This window comes from Schistosoma haematobium, chromosome 1, assembly GCF_000699445.3.
Source record: "Schistosoma haematobium chromosome 1, whole genome shotgun sequence".
In the NCBI taxonomy this organism is placed as follows: Eukaryota; Metazoa; Platyhelminthes; class Trematoda; order Strigeidida; family Schistosomatidae; genus Schistosoma; species Schistosoma haematobium.
The window spans coordinates 57308376-57334605 of record NC_067196.1 but is presented as its reverse complement, the minus strand read 5'-3'; the positions used below and the strand labels follow the sequence as shown (position 1 = coordinate 57334605).

The 26230-nt window shown below is 34.0% G+C and overlaps 2 protein-coding genes across 2 annotated transcripts in view; one reads left to right on the top strand and one right to left on the bottom strand.

The window, feature by feature from the left end:
• RASAL2_1 (Ras GTPase-activating protein nGAP) overlaps positions 1-26023 on the top strand; it is a 103547-nt gene extending 77524 nt beyond the window's left edge. The window contains exons 8-12 of the mRNA XM_051209164.1: positions 12175-12395; positions 14940-15378; positions 16920-17159; positions 20232-21172; positions 23665-26023. Coding sequence (XP_051074595.1) covers positions 12175-12395; positions 14940-15378; positions 16920-17159; positions 20232-21172; positions 23665-24304 — 2481 coding nt within the window. The 3' untranslated portion in view covers positions 24305-26023. The remainder of the gene's footprint in view (positions 1-12174; positions 12396-14939; positions 15379-16919; positions 17160-20231; positions 21173-23664) is intronic.
• On the bottom strand, positions 724-5209 carry MS3_00001695 (uncharacterized protein). Its single transcript, XM_051209165.1, has 7 exons — positions 2879-5209; positions 2729-2843; positions 2559-2693; positions 2462-2524; positions 2006-2426; positions 1503-1971; positions 724-1385 (listed from the first exon to the last, which is right to left on the bottom strand). The coding sequence occupies exon 1, from the start codon at positions 4524-4526 to the stop codon at positions 3231-3233; it is 1296 nt and encodes a 431-aa protein (XP_051074596.1). The 5' UTR covers positions 4527-5209; the 3' UTR covers positions 724-1385; positions 1503-1971; positions 2006-2426; positions 2462-2524; positions 2559-2693; positions 2729-2843; positions 2879-3230.
• Positions 26024-26230: the final 207 nt, after the last annotated feature.

The window sequence follows — 26230 nt, the reverse complement described above, 5'->3', positions numbered from 1 at the left end:
GTCATCACTAGCTCTCCTAGATATTTCTACTTGTCGGTTCTAATTCTCTTCTTTACTCTTTTGTTTCCTTCTGTGTACTCTGTCAGTGCCTTGGCCTTCTCTTCTCCTGTTCGAATGATGTCGACTGCTGACTTCTTATTCTTCCCTTCTTGAATCTTGTCTAAGGTTTCGATAGAGACCCATTGTATATAATGGTGTTTTTGAGATCCAGAACTGCTAGGGATGAAGCTGTCACGAGTTCACTTAATCTGCGAACGAGAAACAAAACTCGGTAACCAAAAGCCCAGCAAGCTAACTATTAATGCGTCCCAGTACCGCTAACTAGATGGAGAAGTCCAAACTTGGAATGGGGAAGTATATTCTGCAAACAGCCAGAAACGAGCGATAACAACAAACACAATTCAAAACGTATATATACAGTACAAAACCGTCCTTGAAGAGAGTTACCAAATAGCATACCAAAAGACGCAACGGACCAATAGAATTGAAGATATTTCCCAGTGGGAAATACGACATGAAGGTGACAAGAGCGCCTTCGGCGCGAAAACAAAGAAATTCAAATTCTCTAAATAAAATTACAAAATTGGATCCTTTCCCAAATGAGCTCTGGGGATCTAACGTCCCCAAGAAGAACCTCCTGTAATGTCTAGGTTGATGCCTTATTAACCCCTTTCCAGTTATCCTCAATATCTTACTTACTTACTTACTTACTTACTTACCCAGGCTCCCAACTTTGGGGAAAATCGAGTCGATTTTGGGGAAGCCGCTATAATAAATTTTGGGGAAATTTTGGGGAAATGAGAAAAAAAACCCAAAATTTCCCCTGACCTGGGGAAGTTTGGGGAAATTTTGGGTAAGTTTGGGGAAAATTTTGGGTAAGTTTGGGGAAATTTTGGGGAAATCCCCAAAGTTAACTGAAGTTATTGGTAATGCAACTGACTACTGAATTCTTGTAAGTAGTATAAAACAATATACAAAAGCACAAATACACTATGGTGACGTCTGTTAAAGCCTGCGAAGCCGGGTGAAAGGGGAACGAACACGATAGTTATATCATTTTGAGGAAGCTTCCCCAAACCTTTGGGTTTTCCTGGAAAACTGTTTTGACGCAAAAGCTTCTCGAAAGCCTATCGACATCACGGAAGACCTAGGAGTATGCTTACGTACATTTCTTACTGCGACGTTTTATTACTTTTCGTCAATCGCGCATTGCTAATGAAACCTAATGTTAACCGATTTGTCGCGATTATCAAAAGACTGATTTATGAAATATATAAATGTTTATTACAGTTAATAAAATTACAAATGAATCATTTGTACAAAGTTTTTCATTGCGTTGTAACAGCAACACCTTACGTAGACGTAGAAATGTCATTGATAATGTTCTAAAAAATAAATAAATAAATCATTTGTAGTGTATAATAACGTGTCAAGATATGTGAAAGTTTGGTGATGTACCAACAGTATAACAATGTTCTTAATAATGCGAACAAAGAACTTACAGTTACGTCTGATAAAGCCTGCGAAGCCAGCTGAAAGGGAAACATACAAGAGACAAGTTATATTACTTTGAGTATTGATCACAAAGTCATAAGCTGTTACAGTAATTAAAGTACAGTGATTATAGTGATAAATATAATGAAAATTAACATCCTGTGAATTTTGGGGAAAACCCCAAAGTGAACTTCAGTTATTGGGAATACAACTGAATACTTCATTTTATTAAGTGGTATTAAACAATATACAAAACAGTAGGAAGGGGAACGTGTAGGAACAATGTGTGACAAAGTTAACATATGTATTATAACAAACAAATTAAGTAGTTTTAGCTCACCCTTTCTTTGGATCGCCATCCACGTTTATGTACTTTATCTCTTGCGTCATGCAAGAAGGCCTGGCTTGCTGTAGCCATGGCGTGCGTGATCTCCGTTTCCGAACAGGTCGCACTCCGGAAGTGTGAACACAAAGCACCTACAAATATGTTGATACAGTAATGTGGACTTACTTTGAACCGTGGAGTAAAATTTGTATTTACTAATCCCGAATTTTCTTCTGGTTCCGTGCAAGGTGTACGTGTTTGCCAGTTCCGGAGAAAGGAGGTATTTCAGACAGGCTTTTGCTGATTTACGAAGATCATCACATAGTAGATGGTATAATCTTCCCATCTAAAATTTCTTCAAACACCGATTACAACTTACGAAATGATCCCGGAATTTTTGTTCTCTAAAGCTGTCTCTAAAGAACGCAACTCGTCATGCGTTCGTAATGGGAAAGTGATTGCATCACTATCCATTTCCTCTGTACGCCCGTGAGTTACACCCATGGCTAAGCGTTCATACAAAAATAGCATTTTGTCTATTTTCGTAGACAGCTCACTGACCGATTTCAGGAGCGTTCTTAACAGTTTGTTTGTATCATCGCACAAACTTTCGTTATCAGGAATAAAGTAAATGCAACTTACGGTTTATCACCTTCAGTCGACGTACGTAGAATTGGTGGTGATGAAAGGTTAGCTTTCGATGAACTAATCTATGAGTATTGATAAAGTAGGTACAAACCTCGCAATCGGAGAAAACGTTCCTGTTGAAATGTTGACAACTGGAAATTCCACCGGGGCAAATCCAGCCTCAACCTCAGCAACCTCTAGTTCTTCCGAGGTGCATAGATAATCATTAAGCTTTCGTTTGACAGTTCTAACACAAATGATATAAGAAGTTGAACAATTTACCTTTTTGGTTTCTTAGCGTCACAAGGCTGCGTTTCATCGTTAGTTGCGATGTTAGTATTGTAGCCCAGTACTGTTGCTAAACACACTTTTAATTCCTGGGCTACATTGTAGTCGTCTGAAAACAATAAATGTTAATTGATTACAACTTACCACAACGATGCATAACGGCACATTTTCTCACGTCGAATCGAATGTCAACATCAACACCCTCAACAATTTCGTGCTCACTGATATCATCACGATAAAGGTAATGATTGTTGGTCAGGAGCCATTTGTTCGGAATACAGACCACTTGCTTGTTTTCCTTATCGTCAACTAAGATGTACTTTCCACTTTGATGCTGTAAATGAATGCGCAGGCGTGAAAAATTGTACATATATTGCATTGATGAAAATTCAGTAACACTTCCTGATGGAGGACGCAAAATCACTAACCAACAGACTGTTACTGGCTAAAGTGCTATATTTGCAACAGTCCTTGAGAAATGATGTCACATCTACTACTAGAATGTATGTAAAAGAGGGATAATGACCTCATAATGTTGTGTGCGCAAGCACATGCACTTACAAAGTATGTCTGTTAGTGTTATCCACGTGCATTCGTGGCTTAAGGTAGAACACTTAAACATACCAATACTACTGGAGGGAAAAGGGTCAGTATACAAATCAGAAGGACTATGAAATGGCCGGAACCTAATAAGACCTCCATCACGGATTTCTGTTACGAACCCTGGTCTACCTTTGGCAATAACTACATTGTCCGGCCTTGAAGTAGATAGCTTTGAGTTCCTGTAACTGACCATTTGCTTGGAAGAATTATCAGTTACCTCAGGTTCAGTGACATTGTCAGCCATATCCTGATTCAGTATACTTTGAAAGTAAACTTCTTCGGCATATCGCTGTGCGGCTTGTTTAGCCACGGCGAATCCACAGTGTACTGAACGCCTAATTTTTCTCATGTAGGACTCAAAAGGAAATGCTGCGAACGATTCTAAAGTACCATGTTCCATAACGTCGTCTGCAATGTGCTTTAAACTATGCACATTGTAGATTAAGTGTTCGGTACCGTAACACCTTTCGTAACCTAATAAAAAGTTATTAATGTAAACCCTAACACTGTTAGCGAATATGCTATGAAACTTAGGGTGCGATAATAAATAAATAGACAAGGAGAGTGACTGGAAGTTTCTGTACATTGATAATGGTAACCTATTCTGAAGAACTACAGGTCCTAAGTATAATAAGAACAACCGACATTCAGTTGCTTTCCATACAGAAACTTCATTAAGTGAACGACATTTCCGTTGAAAATCGCATGTCGTGTGTTGTCTACATAAGTCTAGTGCATCATTTATTGATGCGATAATTGATTGATCCATCCTATTAAGTCGCTTAAGAGCTAGCTCCTTCCATAATGAAACAATTTTTTTGGTAACACCTAAATATATCATATGCATGGGTTCACAAGGGAAACATTTAATCATATCCACTGGCAGATTTTCAAATGAACTTCTGCCACGATGATGGATAGATTGGGACCTACAACGAAAAGTGACATCACTTCTTAAGTCGTGTTCACCATTGGGGAAAGTCATTCGACCACCCATTCGCGTCCCTAAGACCTGACATTTGTCACAGCCAGCGATACCATTGTGTCCCACAATGTACTTGACGTTGCTGCGAGCTGGAGCGTCACAAATAACAGCAACTAATTTAACTGTTAAATGTAAGTGATACTTATCTACATTAATACCTACTGTCAGCAACTCCTGTAACTCTGTTATAAGTGTTGCTGACATGTCGTTGAAATCAGATGGTTTTACTTCACCACCGTAGATCCCAACTACGAAAACACTACTAACTAGTGGAGCTACTATACGACCTAGGATCGGCCACAGCTGTTGGTTAGAGCTTTTGAACAAACTTAGACCATCGTAGTTTAACTGCAACTGCAATTCGTTGAAACGGATTCGACGAAGCCAATGATTGTATCTAACAATTCATTGAGAAAATGTTGAATAACCAATGTGTCATGTACACTTACATGGTGTACATTCAACATTATTTGTGTTCCCTTGTATATGTTACTTACTTACTTTCTTACTTACGCCTGTTACTCCCAATGGAGCATAGGCCGCAGACCAGCATTCTCCAACCCACTCTGTCCTGGGCCTTCTTTTCTAGTTCCATCCAATTCTTGTTCATTTTTCTCATGTCTATCTCCATTTCCCGGCGTAATGTGTTCTTCGGTCTTCCTCTTTTCCTTTGGCCTTGAGGATTCCATGTGAGAGCTTGTCTTGTGACGCAGTTGGGTGCTTTCCTCAATCTGTGTCCTATCCACTTCCAGCGCTTCTTCCTGATTTCGTCCTCCATTGGAATCTGCTTTGTTCTCTCCCACAGTATGTTGTTGCTAATAGTGTCCGGCCAATGGATCTGAAGTATTTTGCGTAGACAATTGTTAATAAACACCTGTATTTTCTGGATGATGGTTTTCGTAGTTCTCCAGGTTTCTGCCCCATACAGTAGAACTGTCTTGACATTTGTATTGAAAATCCTGACCTTGGTGTTGGTTGACAGTTGCTTTGAGTTCCAGATGTTCCTCAGTTGTAAATATGCTGCTCTTGCTTTGCCGATCCGCGCCCTCACAGCTGCATCAGATCCACCCTGTTCATCAATGATGCTGCCCAAATACGTAAAGGTTTTTACATCTTCCAAAGCCTCTCCGTCAAGTGTGACTGGATTGGTGCATGCTGTGTTGTATCGGAGAATCCTGCTTTTCCCTTTGTGTATATTGAGACCTATTGCTGCTGAGGCTACTGCCACACTGTTCGTCTTCTCCTACATCTGTTGTTGCGTTTGGGATAGAAGGGCCAGATCGTCTGCGAAGTCTAGATCATCCAACTGCATCCTAGATGTCCATTGTATCCCGTGCTTCCCTTCAGACGTTGACGTCTTCATGATCCAGTCGATCAGCAAGAGAAAGAGGAAGGGTGAGAGTAAGCAACCTTGCCTAACACCGGTCTTCACTTCGAACGAGTTTGTCAACTGTCCTCCATGCACGATTTTGCAGTGTAATCCATCATATGAGTTCTGTATGATATTGACTATCTTCTGAGGTACGCCGTAGTGTCGAAGAAGTCTCCATAGTGTTGTTCTGTCCACGCTATCAAATGCCTTTTCGTAGTCAATGAAGTTGATGTAGAGTGATGAATTCCATTCAATTGACTGTTCCACAATGATCCGTAGAATTGCGATTTGGTCTGTACACGATCTATCCTTACGGAATCCTGCCTGTCGGTCACGAAGTTGGGCGTCTACGCAGTCCTTCATCCTGTTTAACAATACCATGTTGAAGACTTTTCCCGGTATTGAGAGAAGAGTGATGCCCCTGTAGTTATCACACCTGCTGAGATCGCCTTTCTTTGGTATTTTGATCAGGAATCCTTCTTTCCAGTCTTTTGGTACTTGTTCCTCATCCCAAATCTTATTGAAGAGAATGTGGAGTATCCTTGCAGTTGCCGCTACGTCTGCTTTCAGTGCCTCTGCTGGAATGTTGTCCGGTCCTGCTGCTTTGCCACTCTTGATTTGTCTGATGGCCATGCTGATTTCTTCAATTGTTGGTGGGCCAACATTGATTGGGAGGTCGGTGGGTGCTGCTTCGATGTTGGGTGGGTTCAGTGGAGCTAGTCAATTCAAGAGTTCTTTGAAGTGTTCTACTCACCCGTTTTGTTGCTCTTCAATGTTGGTGATTACTTTGCCTTCCTTGCTTTTCACTGGTCGTTCTGGTTTGCGGCGATTTCCAGAGAGTTTCTTTGTCGTGTCATACAATTGTCTCATGTTTCCTTCTCTTGCAGCCTTTTCCGCCGTCGTTGCTAAATCTCCCACATATTTACGTTTGTCGGTTCTGATGCTCCTCTTCACTTGTTTGTTTATTTCTGTGTATTCAGCTTGTGCCTTGGCTTTTTCTGCTCTTGTTCGACTGGTATTGATTGCTGCTTTCTTGTTCCTCCTTTCTTGAATCTTATCCAGTGTATCAACAGTGATCCATTCCTTGTGATGGTGCTTCTTGTGACCCAGGACCTCATGACATGTTGAAGTGATTGCCTCTTTGATCCCCTTCCAGTTGCTCTCCACAGTAGTTCCTTCTCCATTGAGTAGATCATGAAAGGCCTGGAACTTGTTGCTGAGGACTATCTTGAATTTGTTGAGTTTGTTAGTATCCTGAAGAAAGGCCGTATTGAACTTTTGTGATATTGTCCGCCCCGTTGTCCAGTGTTTCTTTAGTTTCAATTTCATCTTGGCGACCAGCAAGTGATGATCTGATGCTATATCAGCTCCTCTCTTGGTTCTCACGTCCTCCATCGTCCTCCTGAACTTTTTGTTGATGCAGATATGGTCAATTTGGTTTCTCGTGATGTGATGCAGTGAAGTCCATGTGGTTTTTGTGTATGCGTTTATGTGAGAATATGGTGCCGCCTATGACCAGTGTATCGAAGGCACATAGGTTTTCAAATCTCTCACCATTTTCGTTCCTTTCTCCCAGTCCGTGTCGTCAGGTCCTTTGTTGGGCACTTCTCGATGATTGACTGCAGCCTTTTGTAGAATTGATCTTTAGCGTCTTCATTGTAGTCGTTGGTAGGCGCATAGCATTGGATGATGTTCATTGAAATACCCTCTTTCTTTGTTTTGAAGGAGGCTTTGATGATCCTTGGTCCATGAGATTCCCATCCTATAAGCGCATTTTGCGCTTGTTTGGACAGCATCAATGCAACTCCTTGTGTATGTGGTGCATTTTCTTCTTCATGGCCGGAGTATAACAGGAGCTCTCCTGTAGTTAGTCGTTGTTGTCCAACTTGTGTCCAATGTGTTTCACTGATCCCAAGTACCTCTAGGTTGTATCTTCTCATTTCTGCAGCAATTTGGAAGACTCTCCCGGTCTCCCACATTGTACGAGTGTTCCATGTACCTAAATAAATGGTCGCTCTGGTTGTCAGAAAGGGCATCGGCCTCGTAACTTTCGAAGGAATTCGGCTTTCATCATGAGGCTTCATAATTCTTCTAAATGAAGACCTTCTGACTCCGAGGGCAGAGTTTAAAAGGTTTGAATGATTTTTTCTGGTTAGCGTTTTTTTAGCGAGTTAGTTTTCTACGGGATGGGGACGCTAACCCCATGCCCAACCCTCCTCCTTTATCCGGGTTTGGGACCAGCAGTAGCCCCGGAGGGACTCCAGGCGGAGTTATCCTCAATATCAGCTTCGAATAGATCTTGTAAGGTTTGGGACCTATTGTTGAGAGCTGTCTTCAATTTGTTGAGTTTGTTAGTATCTCGTAGGAAGGTTGTATTGAAGCTTTTTACTGCTGTTTGTCCAGTTGTCCTATGCTTCTTTAGCTTCAGTTTCATCTTGGTAACCACCAGTTGGTGGTTCTCACGTCTCCGATTGATCTTCTGGATTTTTATTGATGCATATGTGATCGTTCCAAATCTCTTAAGTGTGGTCCAGTGCGACAGACGTAGCTTTGTATATGCGTTCGTATGGGAATATTATGCAGCCCATAACCAATTTGTTGAATGTACTTAAATTTCTAAATTTCTCACCATTCCCATTCCTTTCTCTTAGTCAGTCCATGTCGTCCCATGGTATATTCATACCTGATTTTGTCCATCCCGACTTTGGCGTTTAGCTTTCCCACCAGGATTATCAGGTCTTTTCCTGGTCACTTCACTATGATTGATTGCAGACTCTTGTAAATTTGATCTTCATCGCTATCATTGATGGACGCATAACACTGGATAACATTCATTGCAATTCCCTCCTTCTTTGTTTTGAAGGACGCTTTAATGATCCTGGATCCATAAAGTTTCCATCCTCTGAGTGCATTCCGTGCATTTTCAAACAGCATCAGAGCAACTCACTGAGTGTGCGGAGCATTTTATGACCAGAGTACAATAGCACTCCTGAATGAATCCAACAAATGATTTCTCTTACATCTAATTTTGTAAATGCATTTTAGTTACTCATAAGTAATGTAAAATAATAACCTTATTTTTTGAGTTATATATTATTATGGTGCCTATTAAAATCAAAATTGTGAATAAAATGAAACAATCTCCTCAAACCTTCAATAATTTTCAATTTAGTAAAATTGTTCGGAACTGATTCGAAACTTGGACCATATACTTTGTCATCCACTGTTCTTATTACGATAGAGTGCATTGTCTAGTACAAGTCAATTTAAGGTCACATTCAGAGTATAATTAAAAGTATTTTGAGTATGTGGAAAACCTTAGTAACATAGTTATCCATAAGTTGATTGGCTAACTTTTATGAATACTTATGAAATTAGTGAATTGCATCCTTGAAAATTCAAGCGAAACCAACTTTAATCAATTTAAATGTTCCTAATCAAAGAATATTTAAATGAACTTTGTTTTCAATGACTATGATCCTCCTGATTATAGTTCATCTCAATTTCAACATTTTATCTTATTATACTTAGCCTTCATTTCCCAATTATAATTTCCCCATCTAACGTCATGATTGATATTCGAGGCAGAAACAACAACCCTAATTAAAAAAACTAACGTTTCAATGCCTTTGTTTATTCGACTTCACTGTTATGATGTTTAACAGAATTTTGTTATCACCAGTATTGTAATTATCATCATTTTGAAAAATAAGTATATATCTGCGATTGTACAGCTTCGAAAATGAAGTCACCGAAAAGAGAACTCCTTACCAAACCGACCTTTCTTATTTTATGACTCTGGTTATATTTCGTTTACTTCAATTACTTCGTGATCCGACTCTACAGTTTTAAGTCCATAATTACTGTTATTTTACAAAGACTTAAATAAGGTATGCTAGTGAAATGAACAGTGTCATATGTTGAAAATGATAGACGTTTGTGTCTGTTACGGCTTAAATGTTTTAAATTATGTCGTTTTTAATCTGGAAGAATGTTGTCAAGGTCAACGGTCAGAATGATTCGTCGTAAGGTGTCGAGTACTAGTCAACATGATATTATCAGTATAGGATTGTGGAGATAAATGAGTTTTGATTGTGGTCATAAATCGATCATGGTTAAACCATCACTAGAAACCTAGAAGCACTGGGTGGCCGTTTCATCCTAGTATGGGACTCCTCAGCGGTGCGCATCCACGATCCATCACCTGAGGCTCGAACCCAAGACTTTCGGTCTCACGCGCGAACGCTCAACCTCTAGACCTATATAATGTTAATAAAATAAACCACGTGAATAAAATTCATATTAGGAGAACTGGTGAGACTATAATTTATGGACAAACCAATCACATTTAAGATAGCAGATCTTGGATTTGGCACGAAGCTCATTCACTCTTTTGGCCATATACCATTTTGACATTTTAGCTGATGTCAGTTCATGATGAAAACATTAAATCTAATTCCTAACCCTAACATTTAACTGTAAATCCTAATCCTAATTTCTTCACACTAATTTATAACTCTCATTTAATCCTGGTAAATAGGCGAACATTCCAAGGTCATTTTAGCATTGCTAAAAGGTTGTCCATAAATTATAGTCTTACCGGAGAATATTGCCTGGCTAGTGGAGATAATAATAACAATAAAAATGAAGTCGTGTGAATACAATATGTAATAAGTGAAATGTAATCTAGGTAATTATGATAAGAAATACATGTGAATTGGGAAAGATAAGTGTGTAGATTGAGGAGGTAGAACAGATATTAACAAAAAAATAATTAGTAGTGGGGGGTAAGGGATCGATAACATCCAGTTTATGTACATAGAACACTAAAAGCATCAGAGAATTTTTAGAAGCTTGGCACTGAGGTCAATCAGCTATCGAACACATTGAAATCGATCCAATGTATCAACTAATCAGAAAAATCATGGACAAATGTAGAATCAAAAATCAAATCAAGGAAAGAAACAATCAAAAGAAAGGTAGAAAATGACAGGTTAAAAGTCAAATATAGCTAATCAAGATCGAGGTCCACAGGACAAGCTGTCAGTCATGCGTGGAGAAATTCGGATACTTCATTTCAGTTTGAAGTCTGTTCTGGTAATATTGTTCGAAAATAATATGAAAGCTTCACGACCAAACCATCCTGCTCAGAAAACAAAACCACCTAAATCATCCATCTAAGCTATAAACCTTCATCATCTCGGATAAACTTAATCATTTCTAACATATGACGCTGTTTAATTCATTATTATTATTATTATTATTATTATTATTAATGGCTTAATTCAACATTATATTTTAGTTCCAGCATTCCTTACTTCGGTTTTTGTAAAATAACGCAATAACTATGGACTTAAAACCGTAGTCTGATCATGAAGTTATTGAAAGCAATTGTTGATTTAAATACTCTTTTTTTCAATTTATATATGAAACTTCGTCTGTTGGCAGCCTTAACAAAGCACATCATTTGATTAAAAGTGATATTTAATAATGTATCCCAGCAACAATTCTTATAGTTTGAGCGTAGGCATTTCAAATTCGACATGTTATCTCGTGTGTAGTTTAATCCATGAATAAAAAATTAGCCATTATTTCCTGTTCTTAATGTATGTAATGGTTAAAACTTATGAGACTTTAAGACGTTTTAGCAAAAATCCGACACGAAACATTTAACTGGAAAGCATCAATATTTTCATAAGTGTTGCGAAAATGAGTAACACTGGTAAAACAATAAAAAAATACTAAAAGTTTGTGATGAGAATGTCTTTTAAGTACTCTATGTTTTGATGTATGAAGGTGTTTAAACTATTGTTTAATATCAAAACATCATTTATTTGAACTCACACATCTCTATCTTCAGAAATTACAAGCTGTTTAGTAGTTACTTGGTCTTTTAACTGTCTAAACGTTTTGATTATCTGTAATACGTAACTCATGGTTTATTTTGTTCATATAACAGCTTGGAAATTTCACTGGAAATCATTTTTTAATAAAGAACTAGACTGTATTGAAATTGAAGAGCTTACATGAAATTTGGGGTATATGAACAGAGCCACTTCAGGGGTTATATATTTGACATTGAGTTCACTTATAAACCACTACCTCGAAAAAATTAATCAACTTGCGTTTATTTAATTGAACACTACATCGTTACTGAATATCTCTCAATTCATCATTTCTCTTCACCGATATCATTAATGAATTAAGACGACTGGCATATGTTATATATATGGACATCTATTTGATATTATGTAAATAATCCCATAGAGAAAAACTCATAGTTCAAAATTATACTCTATCTCTTCTGGTTGTGTAATTATTGAATCATTAAATCGCTTAACTAAATCAGAATACAACATTAAGCAAACTTAGTGTGGTTTTTTTAAACAGTTTCGTACAGAAGACAGATCAGTTTCATTACCATTATGTACAAAGCAACAAGAATGTATTATATTCTACTTTTTTCCTGTTATCTTTCAGTATTTACGATACATTCTTGGTCCAGTAATCGACCAATTACTTGTTATTGGAGATGACTTCGAAATAGATCCTTCTAGATTAGGAGCTTCTAATGATTCATCTACTGCATCAAACAACCGAAATACATTATCTGCTATACTAGAAAGAAATCGTACTGCTTTACTAAAAAATGTTGCAATGATCTGGCGAAGAATTGAATCAAGTCAATGTAAACTACCGAAGTAAGTTCAAATAAATATTTATTCATTAGAAATAATGACTGGTAATACCTAATAATTTGCTGAAAGTACAAACATATCAAATGATAAGCATGTGATGAGAACCTACTTGTAGTAAAAAATTCACTACTATATATGGAAATTATTTTAAGACCTTAATTCTTGACGTCATTGGACTAAAACATGCTTATTAACAATAGATAATTACTTCACTAAATAAATTTGACCATACTCTTTTTCAAAAACAAGAAATAACCTTGCACACTGTTGTGAATGAGAACACAACCAGAGAAAACCGTAGGCTGACTGTAGAAAGGTAGACAGAGTTTGGCTGCATTAAACGTTCTCGTCCTTGCTTTAGTAACTCTATCCCTTAGCACATCACGAACTATATCTCCATTGAATTGCAGCTTCAGGAAGAGGGGGTCCTTACTGACCGTTGGTGTCGCTAATTTCTTGTTTATTACATGCAAGTGTCTCTTCAGGAAGCCTTGCGCATAACCCACTTCAATCAACATATTATATATAAGCTCTAGCTTCTTGTTTATATTATCGTCTGAGCATATCTTCCTAGCTCTATTTGCAAGACATCTAACTAGTTTTCGCTTATAACGAATAGGTACAAAACCCAAGGAATATGTGCACTGACTTGCTGAAGAACTTTTTCTATAGACACTGCCACTGACAGAATCACTTTCTTTTCTTCCTAACAAAACGTCATGGAAATTTAGTTTATTACCAAGTTCCTCTTCACACGTTAATTTGATTGCTAAATACTTATTGTTAAATAGCTCTCAAAGTTCCTTTCCAATGTTCTTATCGGCGATAATGAAAGTATTATCAATATAACGGCAATAAATGTCAAGCTTATTAATAACCTCTTTGAGAGGTCCATTTTCTAGTTGCGCAAGAAAAAAAATCAGTAAGGGTAAGATCTACAGATGAACGCACTGCTATTTCAACAATCTGTCTAGAATATGTGTTATTAAAGATAAGATGGATGTTCATTACTGTATATTAGAGCAAAGCCTAACGAGGATCTAATTAAATACGATATTGTCCGCTTATATATGTCGTTCTATTTATTATTACTCAATCTTATTTTGCATTAAACTTGTAAGACACTTTCACCATAAAACATGATTTAATTACATAGTTGCAACAGTATTTCAAATATTTCAGAATTTACATCATTCTATTTAGTTTACAGTTGTTTGACACAAAACGTGTTTCTAAGCGGCGTGGAAACATATTTTTCATACTCATAATTCAGTTGCAGATTTACTTAACAGGACAATTGTTTAGTTAAACAGGGACAAAATGATCATTTGTAGTAACTGTTTAAATTTAAATGTCTTTTAAGATGTGAATAGATTGATGTAATATTAATCTGTCATATTAAGTGAGTACTTCTTTTCGGCATCATATAAAACCTGTGTTAATCTTAAGTAAAACACATATAAGCGAACAATTGTTTTAAATTAGATCGTCATCAGGCTTTACTCTAATATACATGAATATTTATACGAAAATGTTAAACCAATCAAGGCAATATGGGTCAATAATCACAATGAAATAGAATAAGTCTCTACACATAATAGATAAAAATATATGTTGATAGTAGGAAGACAGGTGTACCGATAGTAGTAGGAATAATAAAATACGATAACAAAAGTCTTATCAATAGTTTAACGTTGTAAATAGAAGGTCATATGTGGGTAAATAGACTTGGAATAGTCAACACAAAACATTAAAACCATTACGTAATAAGAAGTGTGTAGATAATTAGATAGTGAATAATACAAGCGGAAAGAGGAGGAAAATTGCAAACAAATAATGGATGTGAAAATAAGGTTAATGGTAGCAAAAATAGAATAAGATAAATAAATAATAATAATGATAAAAATTAAAAAAGAAAATCGTTTGGTAAGTTATGGATAGGGGGGTTACGAATTTCTTCTGTACACATAAATTGGGGTCATATGTACGAATTCCTGTACCTTCAGCTATATGTAGGAGGCGGGAACGAACTCCGTTGGGAAATGATGAAGGTATACGATAGATCACTCGAAATGATTTCGATTTATCTACAGCATGACCGCTATCAATAAGATATGCCAAGATAGAACTGCGAATTGTTGTTATCTGGCCCTTTATAAACCAAGCTGGCAGATGCTCACTCATTCGTTGGTAGTACGCCCGATATAGCTATCTCCACAGGAGTAGCTGAATTCGTAAATGCACATCGAGGAGGCCAACTCAGGCAACTTATCCTTCGTTTGCGTAGACATTACTGGTCGACTAGAGAAAGTCAACTCTGCTTGTTCATTAAAATAATTCCCTGTAACAAGGACTGATAAATTATTTTTCCAAATTTAAAGTAGTTTAAAGTACAATTTCAAATAATAATTGTCAGTAATGAAAGTCGAATTTTCACTAATCCTTCATTACTAATAGAGATATTTGTTAGTTTTTAAATACCATTAACTTAATTAATCTGACATAATCTTAAAATCATTTGCTTAATTTTTTTTTCTAAAAAAAAAGAGAATTACGTGACGTTTTCACTGCACTAGCATTAACAATTGAAGAAACACATGGAGTTCAATCAGCGGCACATTTAATTTCAAGTTGTTTATTTCTGCGTTTTATTTGTCCAGCTATACATGGTCCAGTATTATTTGGTTTAACATCATCTATACCAGAAAATAATCGTATTTCTAGAAATTTAACATTAATTGCAAAAGTTTTACAAAATTTAGCTAATTTAACATTATTTGAAGATAAAGAAATTCATATGAAAGTATTAAATTCATTTATTGAACCAGAAATACCAATCATGTATAAATTTCTTCGATCAATTGCTTCAAATACCGACTCTAATTATCATTTATCAACTAATTCTGATTGTCATGAATTTATTGAATTAGGATATGAATTTGCAAAACTGACTCAATTACTTAATCTTTATATTAATAAAATTAATGTACGTTCAATAGTGAATAAATTTTGTTTTATAAATATCATGGTATTATGTTTTATATTTTTGTTACATAAAAAGAATGAACAGATCTATAGTACTAAAAAAATATTCTAATTTTACTCCCAGTGGAGTATAGGCCGCCGATCAGTATTCTCCAACTCACTCTGTCCTAGGCTATCCTTTCCAGTTCTATCCAATTTTTTGTTCATTTTTCTCATGTCTGTCTCCATTTATCGAAAAAAATGTGTTCTTTGGTCTTATTCTTTTCCTTTGGCTTTGAGGATTCCATGTGAAGGCTACCTTGTGATACAGTTCGGTGCTTTCCTCAACGTGTGTTCTATTCACTTCCAGCACTTCTTCCTGATTTCTTCCTCTATTGGAATCTGCTTTGTTCTCTCCCATAATGTGTGGCTAACGGATCCGAAGTATTTTGTATCGACAACTGTTAATAAAACTTGTATCTTCTGGATGATGGCTTTCGTAGTTTTCCAGGTTTCCGCCCCATACAGTAGAACTGTCTTGACATTTGTATTGAAAATTCAATCACAATGGCGTCGGTGTATACACTTTCTGTCTTCCCTTAAAATATGAGACTAAATTTATTTCATATCTTTCTTTCTTTGAACTAATTCTTTTTTTTCTGTACCATATCCTTACATAAAATATTTCCTTTATTAATTACACCATTGAGTTAACTGCTTCTATGAATCCGGTGTTCGTCTTGCTGTGCTAATGAAGTGTGGCAACTTGGACCGATGCATTTATGCGCCTGGTCCTATGTTGTAACTGACTGATTGAAAAATCTAATCTTGGTGTTGGTTAACAGTTTTTTTTGAATTCCAGATGTTCTTCAGTTGTATATATGCTGCTCTTGCTTTGCCGATCTGCGCCTTCACATCTGCATCAGATCCATTCTAAATTTTTCTAACTCGCTAAAAAAACGCTAACCAGAAAAAATTATTCAAACCACTTAATTATTCTAATTTTACAGATCAAAAATTTATATTTTCTCATTTATTCAATATAAGAAGTGATGATCTCTCAAATAAATTGGATGGTACTGGAAGAGTTTTAAGTAGATTTTTCCTAGCGATCTAATGATGATCTGAAAAATAAACATTCAACACCGCTATCGATAAAGATTTTGTAAGAGTCGGACTAAATGCATTTTTAAAGTTTAACAAAAGCCTTTGATATTATAAGATTTTAGTGAATAGCTGTAAAGGTAAAATCAGTCAACCCAGAAATGAGAATAGACCATACAACAACAACAACAACAGAAACTGTATAAAAAAGGAAATGCAAACCAATGAATTCTGATCAAACTTCTGAATAATAACCGTTAACCATGAATTCAGTAGATCTTGGGTATGAAGCATTCACTGATGAAAAATTCAAAATAAGGTAAAATCTCTATTTGTTGATATCAGCATTTCAAAACTATTCTAACTAATGACAGTTATCAAATATAACTTATTTCAATGTTCATTTGGCAGATTTTCGAAAAATCTATTTTTTAATCCATTTATAAATTCATGTTTTAGATTACGCCACAAATTGCTGAATTACCAGACCTACTACAGAATATTTCAGAGTTATTAAATAATCAAACCTTTACATCATGGAATCATAAAAGTCAGACCAGTTTTGAAAGAAACACAAATAGTAATTCACATTCTTCTAGAAGTGGAATACCAAGACATCATAGTCTCTCAAACAATAATCCTATTTCGGGTGTTGATAACAGAAGGCAATCAGAAGCGACTACCATCATAAAACCATCAGTAAGTGATTAGATGAAGTTTTATTTTAGCTTGTTAAGAAACAACATACTTTTTAAGCATACTAAGTAATTATTAATGTAGGGTACTGTAAAGAAGTTTCAAATCAAGAACCGACTTCATCAAATAACTACTAGAAACCAGGAAGCATCGGACAGCCTTTTCGTTTTGATGTGAGAATCTCCAAAAATATCCATCCAGAATCCTACCAGGACTCAAATCCAGGACCTTCAGTTTTCGTACCAAGTGACTGAAATGCAGACAGTCAAGTTGGTACCCAATGGTTTACATTTCTAACCTCAGCTATCTCTTGGTGTTGCGTGATCATCATTCCTTGCTATTGATGAGATTTATCTCACGGCCGACATGGTCGAACTCCACCAGTCGTGCAACATAAAAAAATTGACTGAAGTTAGAAATGTAAACCGTTAGGTCTCAACTCAACTGTCTAGAGATTGATCTACTTCTGCAAGGCTTGAGGGGCCTGAATGCTGTCCCCTATTGCATTGTGAATGCACGTTGCTAAGGAATCTCACTCAAGACCGAAACAACTTATTGGTTTTCACTGGTTATCTAACAAGATCAATCTTTCATATGAAAATTCGAATTCAATAGTTACTTTATTTTAACCAGTTCAAATGATACGGGAATATACTACACCGTAGGCTGGAATCGCTGAGAATAAAGTACAAGCTGAGTGATTTAAACGTAGTTTTACTGTCTTGATTTTTGAAGGTCATACACTAAGTATTACAAATAAACGTATTTTTAATGTATCACTATTTGTCAAACAGAATTTTAAACAACAGTTAACAAGGAAAGTACTTGAAAATAACTAAATAATAATGAACATCTTATTATGTAGAAGTCATTGTTAATTATTTATTATTATCATCAGCTTTATTCAATATTATATTTTTGGTACAATATAGAATTCTCAGCGTAAAGTATTTCAACAAGTTTCCGTTTCTTTCTTCTTGGTCGGTCCTGGCGATAAATATTGAGTGATCGCCAGTTAGATGTTAGCAGATCAGTAAATGAACATCTGAATAATGTGCATTCTTTTCGCTGTATATTGCCAGCAACAACATTGTCTCTTATTGAGTTTTTTGTAACTTTGACAACGAAAGGTTGTACACTTTTCAGAAACGCAGCAGAATAGGTTATGCGATTAATAAACATAATGATATATTAAAACAAACAAAAAATAGATAGCTTTTTGAAATATCTAGATGGCAGGAACAGGTAGCCCAGATGCTCACAGTTCCATTCAAGATAACAAACGTTTTTGAAGAGTATTTAGCATATATTTAGAAAACCATTGTATGATTCTAGATATATCACTAGACTTAAAATACTACCCAGAACAAAACAGTTAACTTGCTTTAACTACCGAAAAAAATATCCCGCATAGTGAATTACAATACGATAGTGAGATATTTTTTAGACGATAAACACCAGAAGACTAAATGATAACTTAAAACTATTATTACATTACATATATTAGCCATAGTCATTCGATGCAGCCACGACCAGGTCTGAAGCCAGCTTGATTCTCTCGTGTTTGCAGTTCACGAGTCTGATGTTAGCCATAACATTTTTTATGGATGTTTAAGGTTGAAAAACGTTTCATTACTGAAACTCAATTTGTAAGTTGGTAAATTAAAGTTCCCCTCATTATATTAAGGTAAACAGATTTATTGTTCGTCTTTCCCTAAAAATTTCTTTAAAAAGATGCTTTAAGTATAATGAAAACTTAGTACTAGTATCTATTTACCGATTACCACTAATTCATGCTTACTAGATTTTTTAATGAGGTGCCTCGAATCGGTAACTGATCTTCAAATATCTATTGATGCAAACTACTTGCAAAGAATATAAATCTTACAAAGATTAAAACACTATAATATTTTTTTCAATATGAAGCATTATATACAATTGAATATATAGAACAATATTCAGCTAATAAAATAGATACCATTTATATAAACAAGTTAGATTATCAATTAAGAGTATTATTCATCAATGTAAGTACTGACCAGATCCAACGTCGATTAACTGAGGTAATCGGACAAGAACCAATGTTTCAACGTAGTATGGTCATCGACAGTCATTAAAAGTGAATACAGGTAATTTACTAATCCTAGAAGTAAAATTTAATACATCAAATAATGATTAAATTTCATTTAAAGCCCTAATTATAAATTTCTACATGATTAACATCTAACAAAGATTAAATTTTATTCTAATTAGAATCCTCAATACAGTTACTAATTGATCCACATCTTTATAACTAACTTATAATAAATGAAAAGAAAAAAACAAGTTATTAAATTAAAATCTCACAGGTTGAAATCATGAGTCAATTGAAGCTAGACCACTATGAAAAACCTGGAAACACTGGACGGCCGTTTCGTCCTAGTATGGGACTCCTTAGCAGTGCGCATCCACTATCCCACACCCCGCGGGATTCGAACCTAAGACCTACTGGCTTCGCTCGCGAGCACTTAATCACTAGACCACTGAGCCGGCATCCAACGGTGTTAATGTCCAGTGCTTCCAGGTTTTCCATGCTGGTCTAGCTTCAATTGACTAATGATTTCAACCTGTGAAATTTCCAAAAATCTCCACAAAACCCATTCTGATAAATTAAAATCAATAATGATGGTTTATTGATAACATAACTCATCTAATAAATAGATTTGGAAAACTTGATAACATTCAAAGAGATGATAAATATCAGTGATTTTAAGAAAGATCCATTGATTAAAACTAATGAATTGCTTATTCTATGTAAAAGGCCAAATGTTTAAACTTTACAGGAATGATGCATAATATGATAATACTGATTAATTCTAGATTAACATTAACATAAGATTAATTTTATTTACGTTTTTACGACGTATGTATGTTAAAGAATAAGAAATGAACTTCAAAAAGTTAATTAAGATCTCATTACTTAGAAAAAAACTGAGCATATGATTACATAAAATTCAAACAATACATTGTTTAACCATGTAAAATCCTAAACGTAATGCATGTCATTTTGTTTTTGTTTTTTTATAACATTAATAGCTGGCTAAGTTACACGTAGACAGTAAGCTATCACCGGAAGCACCTATAAATGTAAAACCAATACATAATCAACAAGAACCTAATAATAATGCTACTTCAAATAGTTCAGCTAATAGTAATGAATTTATTTCAAATACAAAACAAGAAAAATCGTGGGATACATTTATTATACAAAAAGAATATTTACCATGTAAATTTAATTCTGCCGATATGATATTTAAACAAATACACATAAATGACCTTGAACAGTCAGAAAACATGGAGGAGTTATTAAGTCAATATCGTGAACAATTACGTCAGTTAAATGATTGTATTGAAAAAGTTGAACCGAATTGTTGTCATCACCCAAATTTATCTCATGCTTTAAGTCATTCTACACAATCTGTACATAGAATTAGAAACCCTTCAAATAGAATTCTTAATAATAATGCCAATATCAATGGAAATAATAACCATATAAACAACGGAAGATCTGATAGAAATTTATCAAGACAAAGTACTGATGAGAATAGTTATCGTCAAGTAAAACGAAAAATAATAAATTCAAAATCCGATAATTCAACACCTATACCGTTAGATCGTGTGTTGAAAAAAGCACAGTGTCCATATCAAAATTCAGACAAAACGAATAATAATTCAATAAGTAAAGATGATGATGATGATGACGATGGAGATGAAGATGATGATAATTATACCAGTGAGTGTGCTATTGGTAGAACATTAGTTCCTACTCATTCTGCATCTGTAACTATTGATCGTTCAAGTACAAGCGATAGTGATTATGACTATGACGATTGTGATGATAGAATCACAGAATGTACTACTGAAGATACAAGTGAATACACAAAGAAAACAACCACAAAAAATAACAAACCAAGAAGAATTTCTGCAAGACAAAATCATTTGTCTGAATCTCCAAGTCTGGATCAATTAGCTGAAAAGTGAGTAGATTATTTTAGTCCCAATTCTAAGAAAAAAACTAATATAAAATACATTTGCCGAAAGATATCGAAATTTTAGGTGAGTTTTCATGTTACTAAGCCTCACCATGAAACAGATCTCGGTGGAACCCACATCATATCCATTAGAACTGTAGTGAAAAACTCCACTGTTTTGGGAGAAGTTACTTATCATACTGTATTTACATGTTATGGATATATTATGCATCGATACATATATTAAATAACTAAGATAATTATGTGGTAATAACTAGACAGGTCGGTTATTATTTGTAGTACAGGTATCAGAACGAAAGTACTCTAATAATATTCAGCGTTTAAATGTACTTATGGTATGAGAAATAAACAATCTCGGTGATGATCAATTGATTTCCCAGTGTTTTTAGTAACCGTAGGAATCATGTTAAGAAAACCCTTTAAGTTAGCCTATTTACTAGCAAATCCATGCTTTAGTATACATGTATTTGGCATTGGATATTCTATTAGAGAATTTAGACTCTTTATGCTAGTTGATAGCTAATATAAATTTCTGTAACAACATTCTTCGAATTATGCTTGAAGAAATTTAATTTTCTTATGATTATAAATATAAATTAATCACTCGATAAGATGATTATAATACCACTGAAAGTCCTTGAATATTAGCTGTATTCGCGTAACATTATCAGTCGTCCTGACTTTGATCACACGATAACTGTTCTCGTTTGTAACGCTATAGTGAATGGGAACACCAGTGGAGATAATCAAATGTATTTGAATACAAAATTACAGAATATCTTAGTAAAATCTCAGAATCATACAGTAAATAATTCATTAGCAAAAATGTCAGACAATTGTCTCAGACTTGATTGTTCCTTCATTTCCACATCAATCACTATCTGTTCTCGTTCTCTTCTATTCGATCTTCTCAACCTTCTGCCATAAGATTGATCTTAACTCGGCTTTTGTGGTGTTGTATAAAAGCAGATACTAAGGTTTATTGAAGCCTTAGTCGTACGAAAATTCAAACTCCCTTTGTGTATTCGGAAACAGTTTGTTCTCACCTTAAACCTACCCTGGTAATATTGGCTTATTATCCAGAGTGATTAGGTTTCAAATTGTGTTCACATTATTATTATTATTACTCTTATCATTAACCTTATCTCCTCTTACCCCGTTTCCAGTCTAGTTGACCTTTCATTTTTATATATAAATGTTCTTAACAAGTATATGTGTGACCAGATTGTTCGAAATGTATTGCGCAAATATATCACATAGTTCTGATAATCTTCGTCTTCTTATTACACTATCGAAATTTATCAAACGGACTAATTGCTTTAATAAAATATACTTTCGTACTGTATTGATATTCTTAAAAAATATTTTCTTTTGTCCCCAAGTATACGCATACATCAACCAGCATGATAATGAAGCATAAATTACACTTGAAATACTATGGTAACAACCATTAAAACAATAAACATTGTAATTATAGATAAAACATCTAGAAATAGTTATTGAATTTAAAGAAATATCTGTTTAGTGAGAAAAATCATCTGATGTACATGTATATAGTTATGGGGCTAATAATCAATTATCGTCTAAGCTTAGTAACATTTAAACTATAAAATATCTATGTTGTTTTTTTTTTTGAAAAAAATCCCCAAAAAATAAAATTTACACATGACAGGATTTAAAACTGAATATTCAACTTGCCTTAACAACAAAAAATCTCAATGATGTTATATAAGAGAATTGAATTAGATTTAAAGTTATTTTCACTTTAAAGTATGGGTTTGGAAGGTACTAAAAATCAACGAGCAATAATTACCTATCATTAAATAATTCGCACCCTATTTTAATACTAAATTAGGTAATAAATCAGTACATCAAGAAAGATTCAGTGATTTTCTCATAGAAAATATCGATCTAGGGAGACGATCAATTTGTAAGTCAGGCTGAATGTTTACCGGTAGTGTTATTCTATAATTGTACTAAGTAGTGAATCGAAAGTTGACAATCGATTTCAACTTCATAACTGATCAGTAGTGTGTATATTTGAAAGCCTAAAAGTCCAGTATATCATGTAGTGAAATTTGAAAATACAAAAAAAAAACAGTTATACAGTTCAACATAGTTGTCCGTCTACAGTGAAAGTCGTCTAATTTGATTTCTTTTACAATCAAACTTTTTAAGGTTATCAATAAAGTCACAAATTAGTCATCTCACCAAATTACACTAATTTTGTTTATTTCAAAATATTATCTTAAAATGTATATGATACATAACATTGCCTAAACTGTTGTATTACCTACATTTTAAAGTGTCATACAATTCAATCTACTTTCTATAAAATCATAATCTGAACAAATGGTAACGTAATAATTAGACCTTTATAGATACATTACTTTTTTACTATTTGCTGTCTATATATTTATCTGTCGATTAATTCTATTTCTTGTCATTTCTGTTGAAATGTTTTTCTATCAAAATAGATTACAAGAATTGAAAAAAATGCTTCAATTAGAACGTCAAGAAATTGAAGAAGTAGTAGCATCTAAAACAGAAGTGATAAAACAACAAGAAAAATCTATTGAACAATTAGAATCGGAACTTGATCAATTACGTAAAGAGCATAGACCATCAAAAACGAAACCATCGAATGGTAGACATACAAGTAAATCAACTTCACGTACAGTCAGTCCAACTTCATCACTTTCATCTGAATGTTATTCATCTAATTTATCTGATACAACTCAAAATTGTCACAGTTATAATAATCCTTTTTACCATAACGATATACATAACAATAAAAATCATAATAATACTAACAATAATAATCACTTTTTCGATCCATCAATTACAAATTATCACAATAATAATCAAGGTTTAAATAATCTTAGTAGAGGTGAACCAGTCAATCCAGAGAATTATCGTACTGAAAATTTTCAAGAAAAATTATTATGGAGACGACAAATGAGTCGATGTGAACCACAAGTTAGATGTGATTCTAACCTACTTTATTTGTCAAGGGCTAGTGAAGGAACAGGAATTCCATTAGGACATTTAATTGGAGCAAATCGTTCATTACATATTGGACGTCGTGAATCAGAAACTAAACTTTTGCCACATTAACACTATACTCATAAGTTAATATCTATTATTATAATAGGATATTTTCATAAACTCTTTTGACAATATTAATTATCTTTTAATAGTTCAACAAGGACTATTCATACATAAACTATTGATGACATATTTTCATCCTTGAAATACATAACACTTAAGCCGAAATCATTGGTACATTGAATACAAGAAGTGAACTAATAATATATGAACATATTCATTAGATGCTAGACTGGGTATAAGCTGTGACACTGTGAATACATTACTATATATAATACTTGTGTAAACACCCCAGGATCCCAGTGACTTATTTAAACGAAAAACAATCAAGTTTATATATATCTATACAAGAAAACTAAATAGTTTGCATTTTTGTCAACTGCTTTTCTTTCTTTTGTTTTTAGTCTTTCTAATTGTAGCAAACTGGAAAAATGTAAAATCCATACAGAGATAAAGAAAGAAAAAAAAATAACAAAATCAAAATATTGATAAAGATTTATGTGTTTCTGTTTTGTTTCAAATTTCATTTTATCACTCTTCTTACTCCTTTTGTATCCATTTTTAATTCTTGTCTTATTATTAATAATATTATATTACTTCCCTTTCTTAAAAAGAAACACGTTTATTATACTTCTTAATGGCATTCAACGACAGTAGTTTTTTTTTCATAATAAATATGTTCAATCAGTAGAACCAGACGAAACTGGATGTACATACATTTATAGTTAGATATATCAATATTGACATAACTATATACATACATATACATATATACATTAATATAATCTATATTTCAGGTTATTAATACAAATGTCTCATTTTAATAATGCATAAGAAAAACTGAAAGATTTTTGAGAATTATATATTACCTTAATGACTTTGACTTTTTTTATTCTCAAAGTGTATTTGTATTTAACACCGAAGAACTAGGAATACTATTAATTGATTTATGAGCATATTCTATTTGAATGAAGATTTACTGAAATTTTAATCAAAACTAAATAATGATTATGATAAACTAGTAATAATTTATTATAACTTTAAGCAGAATATTGAAACATTCCTACATGAACAACTAGAACAAGGGAACTTAAAGATACATACTACAAAGAAAGGAATTATATTCATGGTCATTTATAATGAAGTAATCTTGATGTACTCATACCGATTTCGTTGAACCATTTCACTGGACTTATGTGAAGATGCTTATTTTAATATCAAGAGAAAGTTCGACCACCGAGTCAATAATAATGATAATTGGAAAAACTGTTATACAATCATTATACATGAACCAATAACCAATTCCATAGCTACCCTGCTCCAGAACTTTATATCTTGTTAAACCACGGATTGGCAAAAGGCAAAAACTCACCTATGACTACAAAGAAAATATTTTAGGGGGAAATATCACATTTACTTAACAGAGACTACTAGTTACATTTTGGTGTAAATGACTATGAAATAATCAGTAATTGAAGGGAAAGACTAATTTATTTAGTCTCAGATAGCTGGTAGTGTAACATTTATTACTTCAGTGTGAAGTGGCCTGTAAGATAGATATCAATAATAACAGTAATAAATAACATGACTATTTAAAAAAAGTTGAATCTAATTTATAATATAATTGATTACATTGATTGGAAAGTGGAGATTGTATACAAATTTCTTAATTATAATATTTCAATTGTATTAGTTAAACAGTAACAAGGCATTCTGCATTAAACACTCTGACTTTCTTTAATGAATTTTCACATAGTTAATTCTAACACATCAAAATTAATCAACATTAATTAAAAGTATGTAAACGTATTGAAATAGAAGTAAAAAATATATAATTAACTTGATTCTAAATCTGATTTTATACGTGAATTATTACAGAAGAGAGTGCTCGTGTAAAATATCCGAAGTACATAAAGTAAACAGTTTACTATGATT

Excerpts from the sequence above, each read along its gene's own strand:
- MS3_00001695 (XM_051209165.1), bottom strand. The coding sequence starts at position 4,526 with ATGTCAGCAACACTTATAACAGAGTTACAGGAGTTGCTGACAGTAGGT.